At 35.1% G+C, this 11,569-nt stretch overlaps 1 protein-coding gene across 1 annotated transcript; it reads left to right on the plus strand.

The window, feature by feature from the left end:
* The first annotated feature begins 344 nt into the window (after positions 1 to 344).
* On the plus strand, positions 345 to 1,987 carry LOC140877807 (uncharacterized). The gene is made up of 5 exons (XM_073281388.1): positions 345 to 445; positions 615 to 705; positions 1,119 to 1,245; positions 1,654 to 1,748; positions 1,825 to 1,987. Exons 1-5 carry the CDS (start codon positions 378 to 380, stop codon positions 1,981 to 1,983), a joined length of 540 nt encoding a protein of 179 aa, XP_073137489.1. The 5' UTR covers positions 345 to 377; the 3' UTR covers positions 1,984 to 1,987.
* The last annotated feature ends 9,582 nt before the right edge of the window (positions 1,988 to 11,569 follow it).

Below are 11,569 nucleotides of genomic sequence, written 5' to 3' on the forward strand. Positions count from 1 at the left end.
TTTGACTCAGATTCGAGCTATATTCCGAATCTAAAATTTCCCCATACAAGTGAAATAATATATAGGTCTGGCAAAAAAATTATCGTAACATTTTCACGATATTATTCGAATATTTACCATATATTGTTATATACATCGATGTATCCTGTAAACGTCCTACTAAGATGAATGAGAACAAGTGTATATATATATATGGTGGATTGTCATTGCATCCTCGCACAATTTACATAGATTGAAAGGTGTTGTTTCATCAGTAATAAACAATTGTTTTCTCCAAATAATTTTTCTTTTACTTTAATTTGTCAAAAAAATTTTGCTTAAAAATGAAGGATTCATCACAAGTTCAGCAGCAATGCCCTCTCACTCTCGAAGAAGCCATGGCATATGAAATGAAACATGGTAGCCTTTTCAATGATCCAAACCTGGATTTGAACGAGATTAGAAGGTGAATTATATTTAGTACATCTTTTAACCACTTGTTTCAATTTTTTTTCTTAAAAACAATCATCTATACGTTTGCAAGCATTATTTTTATATATCACATTATGCAAAGTTTATATATCTAATCAGTGGACATCTAAACTCATTGTTTTAATTTTCATGCAAAATTTCAGGATAATATCAAATAGACTCTCAGCTCAAAGATATAGATTTAAGAGGGGAATCTATACTCGTGATTTGGAAACGATGGTAAAGGATTTAGAGGTAAATATTGTTCCATTGTCCATGAAACTTATATATGAGTGAAAAGAACCCTGCTATTTTTTTTATAGCAGGAACCTACTAATTATTTTTTGGTCCTATACATGATCAAAGTTTGGTTTTTGTGCACTAAATTTTACTTTTAGGCTGTGGTAATTTGCTCCAATTTCTGATGAATAATCTGACAAATAAGCAATTTTTATGTCCTGTCATCGCTACTTTACGATGCCGCGTCAATATTTTCCAGCAACACATAATCAATTTGATCAAAATTGTCAAAATTAATTAAGTACTTAGTGTATGAAAATAAAAATTTTAAAAAATTAATGGACTAAACCAAAAAATTGAACAAATTATTGGACAAAAAACTATTTACCCCCTGATACTATCATCAAATACTTATCATGTATATACAGGTAGAAGTATCCATTCTCACCTTGCAATTGGATATCTACAAAAAGAAGAAAGAACTATTGCAGCTTCAAAATGATTCCCTCAGATCAAAATTGGAGAAACGTTTGGATGAATCCAAGAGTATAGAAAGTAAGTATAAACATATTTATCTCTAATACTCTAAAAAGAAAACGGCAATATTAGTATTTCTTCAATTTTAGTAATCTATGTTATTAAATTTCAATATTGGTCCGCTATCTTTTTTCTTTTTTTTTTCCCAGTTTTAGTCATTTTTTCAATGCGACTCCTATGCGAACATATACATGGCTCAGACATAACGCTGATGTGTGAAGTGTCATGTCATCTCTTCTTATGGAAAAGACTAAAATTACCAAAAATCGAAATAAAAAATAATGCATTAATACTAAAATTAGATAGCATAAATACTAAAATCGCAAAGATATTAAATCACCAGCTGCAAGTACCTACAACAGAATCATGCATGATATATCAACGTATAGCTTCATTTTACTACGTACATTTAATGAGTGCATGCAGTGGACATTGAAGAAAATAAAACTGGGATAAACATGTTTAAGATGGAAGTTTCCAAGGAGAAAGAGATACCTTATTTCGGTTTTGCGCCACTCAAGGTCACGCCGTATCCCAATATTAATTTTTTACCAAATCTATCTCCAAAATCTTTTGAAAAATCCCATACCTTCGTAGGTCATCAAAATGGAACCAAACTCCGCCATTGAACAATCTAGCACGGTGATTAAACCGACCAATGAAGTTGAGAAAACCATCCAAGATTATGAAGATGTTGATCGGTGCAACGACTTTGATGCTAAGAGTTCTGTTGATGCTGCTGAGCGTGAAAACTGAAGTAAATTTTGGCCAATTTCCAATGGGATTTTATTTATACATTCTTGTTCTTGCGACATTTGATGGGATGTTTTCATAGATTTCAAGTGCTTCATTTTACTTTTAATTTATGTCAAGAAAAAATTGGTTGTGTTCTAATTTTCTAATTAATGTGAAATAATTGGCATATTATCTTGATATTTTATTCGTATGTACGCAGTCAAGCATCTACTAAATTTCTATGTTTTGTGTTGTTTCGCATTATATTTATTAGAGCCCTGCACTAGGAGGAGATGACCCAGGAGGCTGCTCAGGGCCTCCCTTTGGTGGGACTTCAAATTTTTTTTATCATCATCGTTATTATTATTTTTGTTTCTCCGTTAAAAATCTTTATTATGTGGGTTTCTCAATTATTTTATTGAAAATTTGAAATAGTGGTCAACTTTGTGTACTTTTGCTCCTCTTTGCATGCTAAAAAAACCCTCTTTCTTAAAAAAAACCATCTTTTGTTATTAGATTTAGTTTTTATATATGTCATTTCTCATATATAATTTAATAAATTTACGTAGAATATTGGTTTGTTAAAATAGATACTGAATGTGCATTTAGTTATTATTATCTCTATAAAATATAGTTTTATATTTAACAAAAAAATTATATATATACGAATTTTTCCTAAAAATAAGCTTGAGACCTCCAATTTTATGAATACGATCTGAAAGGATTAATTGAGTCATTTGACGTCTCAACAAGAATTAATAACTGTAAATTTTCGAGTAAGTGTTGTCTCTCAGTGTTGTCAACACTTCAAGATAACATGCAACATAATAAATAAACTTAAAAATTAAGTAAAACAGAGATAATTATATATGCACAAGTAACCAGTATTTATGCGGTGCCTCAAAGAAAAATAACCAATAGAGAAATATTTAGATTAAACAAATTAATACTAGTGATTGTCTATGAAAAACTACTTAATTCTCAAAAAATTGAGAAAATAAATAACACATTAAGAACAAATAAGAACAAAACAAAAAAACCAATAGGATGTTAAACACGCGTGCCAAAACTTGAATCAACAAGGAACCACTTTCGAACAACACTTCACTCGTGTGATCTTCAAGTGTTTCCAACACACCACGGCAACACGATAAACCAGCAGCGATCGGCCGGAAGTTACTTCAGGATTTATTCGGTGATAGAAATCTTCAAGCACTTTTAAATCCTGTCGTAAGCTTATGTACTTCTCTGTGTATGTAGTCATCAGTTTCCTTCATATATATAGAATGTCTATATAGGACCTAGGGAAATATTCCTTAGCTTGAATATATAGAATCCTACAACCGATGGAAACAAGAGTTCATTAGGAATCAAATACTTAAGATAATATACATATACTATTTTTAAATAAATCTTAGAAAGGAAAAACACTTAATAAGATTTTAATATTCCCAAATAGAAAAGAATATTAATTGATGAACACATTCCTTTCACGACCATAATGCTGAACGAGGTTATGCATCACCATCAGAGTTTCTGAATGAACGAGGTTCTGCATGCTCGTGTTTCATGCATGAACGACATCACTTGTATGGCCTTGACAAATCTATATCTTGTTACAACATGTTTGATATTCTATTGTTATTTTACCATATGCAGTTCGGACATTGATGTTGGAAAGTATTAGGTTATCTTAGATATACATCAATGTGATTTGGCAAATGTGATGCTTACTTAAATATAGTATGTACTTTGTGTCAATCGAATTATTCAAGACACGTTATCCAAAAATAATATTAATAAGTCTTCTTTTTGTAGTTCGTTGTCAAATTTTGTTCTTAGTTATAATTTGCTATCTCTTTTTTTTTTTGCCCCGCTGTTTTAGTTCTTATCCATAGTGGTCCTTATGTACGCATCATAATATTAAGAAAAATGCTAGATGTACACCTTGATTTACACTCTTAATTAAAATTTTCCTAATATTAATACTGCTAGTGAGAGAGATAAAAGCATTGAAGTTATGCAATATTAAAAAAAAAAACCTTCCTGATCTAGGATAAATACGAACTAATGCAAATTCACAAGAAGAGATAACAATATTTTTTATCTTGAAGTTGCATATTTTTTCATTTGTTATTCATGTTATCAATCAATTCACAGTTTTAATCCACTAATTACTTACACTTTTTCCCCACTTTAGCTCCTTTTTACCCAAAATATTGACGTGACACTGGTAAATGAAGAGATATATTTGGTTATTGTTTTCATGACCCCGGACATTGCTGACGTATCCGACTCCATGCGAGTTCCAATGAAAAGGAAAAGGATTGAAAAATATGTGCAAGTTGGTAGACTAAAACTGTGAATTTGACCAATAATAAAACCAGAAATGAAAAATATAATGTAGTATGTTATTGGACTATAAATGTTGTTTTCTCTCACAAGAATAATGCATGGAACTTGAATTGTTATTGAACTATATACTTGACAAGACCCCCACAAACTTTACAAAGATATATGCATGGTTTAGTCTATAATTTAAAAATTAAAGATTTGGTCGTTTAACTAATTAATGTTTTCCCAAAAATAATCAAATATTTTCTAAATAAGTAAAATATTGATAGAAATTTTCCACTATCAGGAAAAATATGTGTGTGTGTAATAGGAACATGCATGCTAAAGAAATGAGGACAAAATGGATTTGTATAATTAATGAGTTTGTTCGATGCTACCCTTCGGGCTATACTCGAAATGTAGGTTTTAGGGTTCTTTTATTTTTTTTGGACAGGGAGATGTTCATGCGAACATCTTAAGTGCAGAGAAATGGGCCCTTGCATGGATCCTCACACCATTGAAGTACTCTAATTAATTATCCCAATGTGTTTTGTGCTGAAATGATGCATACCCGCACACACGCGTGCGGTGGATTGGCATTGCATCGATCCTCACACCATTACATAGAGTTGAATTGGGTTTGTTTTCTCCAAATAATTCATTTTCCTCTCGTAGGAAAGAATATGAAAAATGGAGAATTCATTAGACCTTCATCAGAAGCAATGCCCTAGCCCACTCTTGATGAAGCTATGGAGTAAGAAATGAAAGATGGGCGCGTTAATTTGAATGATCCTAACATAGATTTGAATAAGATTAGAAGGTGAATTACATTTTATTTAAAAAATTTTAAAAATTTTACGTTTGAATTTGAAAAAGAAACAAAGTTGAATAAACTTTATGGTTGCGTGCATGTCGCTTTTATTATGCACGTAAAATGCACACTACATACACGTTTCATGCACGAATGCCATTTTTCCACTTTCATGAAATAAAAATTGTTCACTAGTTTTCCCGAAAAAAAATGGTTCACTATAGTTTGATAAATTATTAATTTTTATTTGCAAATTTTCATATTATTTACTTTTGTAAATTCTATCAGACGCAATCTAACCATATATTTATTTAATTGTAAGGGAAAATAGTTACGTTGTTCTAGTTCACCAACTTGTCTCATTTTATGTTTTCGATGTTTAACTCATCAAACTTCGGTATTAATACTGTCGTAATATACTTAATTACCATTTATTAATTTGCACGGAAAAATTTCCATTCTCACGCCCACAAGTCGAAACCTACAAAGATAAGAATAAACTCTTGTAGCTTGAAAATGATTCCCTCTTACAAGAACGGGAGAAGATTTCGAATGAATCCACACATCTAGAAAAATTTTCAGCTCTGCAACAATACCCTCGTCATGGCACTGTATAATACCATTGAAGAATCCGATAAATAGATTAAGCTCGTTCGACGAGATGGAGAAGGAGAACCAATAGGGTATGAAGATACTGATAAGTATAAATATAAATTTTGTTGCATTTGATATTTGGCAAAAATTGAGACGTTACATTAATGAATTCATGCACAAACGTCATTTTTTCCACTTCCATTTGAAATCGATATGTAATTCTTCCAAATTAAAAGAAGAAAACAGGCCATAAAAAAATCATGACGCAAAATAGATATAGTTTTAATGAAAAACAGTTCTTTTAAATCTTTGCCATAAATTCATACCGTATAGAAATTTTCGGTATATACGGTTTTTTTCGATACGGTAAAAGCGGTATGACGGCATTTCGGTATTTTCCCCCAACCCTAGTTGTAACGCCCAGAATTATTTAATTTTAATCCGAGAATAATTAATTTGGGAATATTTGAAGTTTTGATTTAAATTCTAATATTCTTAAATTGATTAGGATTGAAATTGAATGAAATAGGAAGTTGAGGACCAAATCACAATTATTGAAGAGTTGAGGGGCTAAATTGCAATTATCATTAAGTGATTAATCAGCTTGAATACGTGTATGTAGGAGAACATATTCAGAAAGTTGAACAGGGAGCTGAGTTCTTCTTTTTCCTTTGAGATTTTGATTTTCAAATTGCTGTATCTTTTGATCCGGTTATCCGAATTCAATTCCGAAAGATGTTCTGGAATCCTTGCAACGAGACCTTCGAATTGATGTAAGTTTTCTCTTAGTTCATCAGGGTTTGGGAATTCGAAATTGACAGACATCAGATTTGTGTATGGAATGGTGTTGATGAGCTTCTATACCTTGTTTTATTGAAGTTGGGTTGAGAAATGATTGTTGTATCATGTTCTTATGATTTCCCAGCTATTATTCGATGTATATGCTTGCTGATATGTTGAGGATTATGCTGTTTTGAAACCTATACAGCTGATGTGAATGTTAGATTGATTATAGTTGCGTTCGGGATTGTCGAGTTATACCGATATGCCGTCGAACTTAGGATTTGAAGTGATTTGCTATTGTTTCTTGGACTAAGATGTTGTTGGGTTATTAGCTGATGATTTCTTGGTTTGTATGCTGTGATTTCAGCTCATAAACAGGGCACGTAAACTCGAGAACGTCGACTTCGAAACCGATAGAAGAAGGAACAAGGTTTGAAGTTATTCTACATTCAAGTTGTATGGTTTTGATCAGATTTTGAGTTAAGGCTTATGGTTGATACTTGTACAGATTTTGACAAGCTAGAAGACACCATAAACCTCACATTTGAAAGGTAAAAGTGGACTATTACTTGAATGGGATTATAACTCGAGATGGTTTGTATCTAGTTTCCTAAATCACATACTTATTTGCTTAATTGCTTTTCTATGCTCTTCTATGATTTATTGAATGAGTATTAGATGTTAATGAATGCTCTTGTGATGATATATATTGCATTCATCTTGAAAGACTTATTCTTTGATTTTGAAATGAACGGAAACGTTCGAATAGACGATTTGAGGGATTATATATGTATGGCCTGGGTGGTTGACGTAGCCTAGCGTCTGAAATGCATATGTAGTGGCTTCAAAGTCTAGAGAAGTAAGATAAGTAGCCCCACCTCGATTGGGAGAGTCGGTGGTTAGCTATGATATCTTCTTCTCGGGATCCCAACTGACGAGATAAGAGATGAACCTTGTTTTAAAATATGCATTGTATTTATTTTTATATCATGAGTTTGATATATGCTTTCTATGCATGTTTAGTTGCTTTTACTGGGAAATATATTTCTCACCGGAGTTATCCGGCTATTGTTGTGTTGTATGTGTCATGACAATAGGCGGGAGTGGAACAAGGCAGAAGCGAACATGAAGAACAAGGGGATGAGAGAATAGCGTGATGATCCGAGTATAGATGGTTTCTTGTGCTGTTAATGATAGTGTTGAGTCCAAACACATGAACATGTTATAGCTACTTGTTTCCAGACTTGTTGGTGATCTAGTTGTTGTCTTGTTTATGTATATAGGGTTTGGAAAGATGTGTAAATCCTTGAGACAACATGTTGTTGAAGCTTAATGTTTTTACTATCATAATGAATCTTCTATGGTTCATGTGTTTATATTGAGATGATTTTAAGGCATTGTGATGATTCAATTCTATCAACTTTATCATGTTAGAATGCATGTTAGCTTATGATTTGGGATAGGCTTTGTATGAGTTGATAGTAGTTGATAAATGTATGGATGAACTCATGTTGACAGCAATTTGATTTCTGCTGGTTTTTCTGGAAAATGCTCTCGCTCGATCGGTGAATTATCACGGATCGAGCGAGGCCATTATTGCAGGGACAGAAAACTCGAAGATTGTGGCTCGCTCGATCGGTGAATTGTTGCAGATCGAGCGAGGACACATTTTGTTGCACCCGAGAGTTGGGCCTTTGTGCTCGCTCGATCGGTAGATTTTTACCGATCAAGCGAGGTGCTCTGATTTTTTTTTTAAAAAAAAAAAAATTTACTTTGTTTAGTCTTTGATTCCTTGACTATTAATTATGATAATTTGATTATATGAGATATTAGAACTTGGGTCGTCACAACAGGTGGTATCAGAGCAAGAAAATTCTGGACTAAGATAGATAAAGAGTGGGGTAGATCGAGTCTTCTTCCTTACTTGTTTATTATGCTATGATTTATTACATGCTTGAATTACATGTTATCAATGCTAGCATGTTTTACTTTCAAGTATTCTATTACATGATGTTGTATTTATTTTATTTGAAAGTATGATTGATAATGATTAAAGATGCATGCTTATTGCACTATCTGACATGATATAAGCATGTGATCTGTTGTTTACGACATGCTACCTGATTATCTGAGTCGATTGGAAGCATGTGCTATCTGAATACCTTGATTATTTATTTACGATTGAATCAGAACCGAGTCTTGATCAGAGGTAAGATGATCAGAGGAGGACTGAAATAGATTTGATGATTCTGGTATCCTAACCCTTTTGATAATCAGATATGTCTCGACGACCAGGCCGACCTCCTCTCAGACCACAGGTTCCTACTCCTAGGCCAGAGCAGACAGTGCATCCTCTGCCAGAACAAATAGTAGTGCCTCCGACAGTGCCTCAAGCTACTGCAATTCCGAGTAATGAACAGGGAAGTCCTTCTCAAGATATGACTGATATGTCAGCTACTCCGATGGAAACACTGCTCAAACGTTTTCAATCATACCATCCGCCTACACTGAAGGGTACTGAAAATGCAGTCGAATGTGAAGGATGGCTTGATGATATGGAGATGTTGTTTGATTCACTCGACTATGGTGATGAGCGGAGAGTCAGACTGATTGGGCACCAACTGCATGAGGTTGCGAAGAGCTGGTGGTTCACGACTAAGAAGGCTCCGGAGCGTAGAGGAACAGTACTCACCTGGAAAGTTTTCAAAACTGAATTCTTTCAACGATTCTTTCCGGTGTCTTACCGCAAAGATAAGGGTGCAGAGTTTGCTAATCTGAAGCAAGGAAATTTGAATATTGAAGACTATGTTGCAAAATTCTCTACATTGCTATGTTTTGCTCCACACGTTGCTGACAGTGATGAGGCTATGGCTGATCAGTTCATTAATGGACTGAATCCAGAGGTATTTACTTTGGTGAACACAAGGCGACCAAATACATTTGCTGATGCCTTGAACAGTGCCAAAGGAGCAGAAGCTGGTTTGATACAACAGCGAGGAGCTTTGTATTCTGTTCAACCTCCAAGACAGCCACAATCTTCAGCTTCAATCTCACAACAACCTCCTCGGTTTGAAAGTGGTGTCAGTAGCAGTGGCAAGAAGAAATTTTGGCAAGCTCGAGGAAAGCAGTTTAAGAGATCTGGGAGCAGTTCTTCGAGTTCGAGTGGGTCAAATCGAAGTCTAGTATGGTTTGTAACAGTTGTGGTGGAAGTCATCCGACTGATCAGTGCCAAGGCGTATTTGGGAGTTGCCATATAGGCCATCAGCCAGGACATTTTGCGAGAGTGTGTCCTCAGAGAGGTTCCGGACAGTCACGAGGTACAGAGTCATCATGATCAGTGGCTCAACCTGGGAGGCAAGCCTCATCTGTCCATTCCTTCCAACCACCACACCCACAGCAACAACCAAGGCCAGGAGGGAGTCAGACAGGTAGCCAGCCTTCGAGACAACAGGCTCATGTCTTTGCACTGACAGAGGAACAGGCACAGGGAGCACCGGATGATGTTATTGCAGGTAACTGTTCTCTTTATGGTTATCCTGGCTATGTATTGATAGATACAGGTGCATCCCATACATTTATCTCTGAACGATTTGTGTCATTGCATGCTTTGCCTGCTGAATCTTTATCTGTTGTTGTATCTGTCTCTTCTCCTTTGGGGAGAGGTCTTATATCAATTCAGACAATTAAGAATTGTTTATTACAGTATGACGGTAATGAAATAGAGATAGATTGTATTGTGCTTGGTTTGTCTGATTTTGAATGCATTATCGGAATTGATATGCTAACCAAGTACAGAGCTACCGTGGACTGTTTTCAGAAAATGGTGAGGTTCAGACCTGAGATGGCTGGAGAATGGAAGTTTTATGGTAAGGGTTCTCGTGCTAAGATTCCTCTGATTTCTGTATTATCCATGACCCGACTTTTGCAGAAAGGAGCGGAGGGATTTATTGTTTATGCAGTTGATGTTTTGAAAGCTAGCCCGAACCTGGCTGACTTGCCAGTGGTTAGTGAATTTGCGGACGTTTTTCCTGATGAGATTCCAGGACTACCTCCGTACCGTGAGATTGATTTTAACATAGAACTGATGTCAGGTACAGCACCGATTTCGAAAGCACCTTATCGAATGGCACCAGTTGAATTGAAAGAGTTGAAAGAGCAGTTGGAAGATTTACTGGCCAAGCGATACATTTGACCCAGTGTTTCTCCTTGGGGTGCTCCAGTGTTGTTTGTCAGAAAGAAAGACGGTTCAATGAGATTGTGCATTGACTACCGGCAACTGAACAAGGCAACGGTAAAGAACAAATACCCTTTACCTCGTATTGATGATTTATTTGACCAGTTGCAGGGTTCTTCTGTGTATTCCAAGATCGATCTGAGATCTGGATACCATCAGCTGAGAGTTAGGGATTCTGATATTCCGAAAACCGCTTTCAGAACCAGGTATGGCCATTATGAGTTTATAGTTATGCCGTTTGGTCTGACGAATGCTTCAGCTGTGTTTATGGCGTTAATGAACCGTGTGTTTCAGAAATATCTCGATGACTTCGTGATTATTTTTATTGATGATAATCTGATATATTTGAAGAATTTGATTGATCATTCTGAGCATTTGAGAACTGTGTTGAAGACTCTTAGAGTTGAGAAACTGTATGCTAAATTGTCGAAATGTGAGTTTTGGCTGAAACAGGTTGTTTTTCTTGGACATATTATATCCGGAAATGGTATAGCTGTTGATCCAAGTAAATTCGAGGCAGTGATCAGTTGGTCGAGACCAACATCTGTTCCTGAGATACGTAGTTTCATGGGTTTGGCTGGGTATTATCGTTGGTTCATCAAAGATTTTTCCAGTATTGCGAAGCCGATTACTCAGTTGACTCAGAAAAATGCTCCATTCATCTGGTCTGAAGCTTGTGAATCCAGTTTTCTTGAGTTGAAGAAACGATTGACCAGTGCACCAGTCTTGACAATTCCTTCAGGTACTGGTGGTTTCACTGTTTATTGTGATGCATCTCATCGAGGTTTGGGGTGTGTTTTGATGCAGCGAGGGCATGTGATTGCTTATGCCTCGAGACAGTTGAAGCCTCA

The sequence above is a fragment of the Henckelia pumila genome, chromosome 2 (genome assembly GCF_033568475.1).
Source record: "Henckelia pumila isolate YLH828 chromosome 2, ASM3356847v2, whole genome shotgun sequence".
Classification (NCBI taxonomy): Eukaryota; Viridiplantae; Streptophyta; class Magnoliopsida; order Lamiales; family Gesneriaceae; genus Henckelia; species Henckelia pumila.

What these genes read in the sequence shown, in the direction of transcription:
- LOC140877807 (XM_073281388.1), top strand. Translation starts at nt 378, where the DNA reads ATGGCATATGAAATGAAACATGGTAGCCTTTTCAATGATCCAAACCTG. An exon ending in CGATGGTAAAGGATTTAGAG is followed by an intron (nt 706 to 1,118) that starts GTAAATATTGTT and finishes ATGTATATACAG; the next exon opens with GTAGAAGTATCCATTCTCAC. An exon ending in TGAATCCAAGAGTATAGAAA is followed by an intron (nt 1,246 to 1,653) that starts GTAAGTATAAAC and finishes GAGTGCATGCAG; the next exon opens with TGGACATTGAAGAAAATAAA.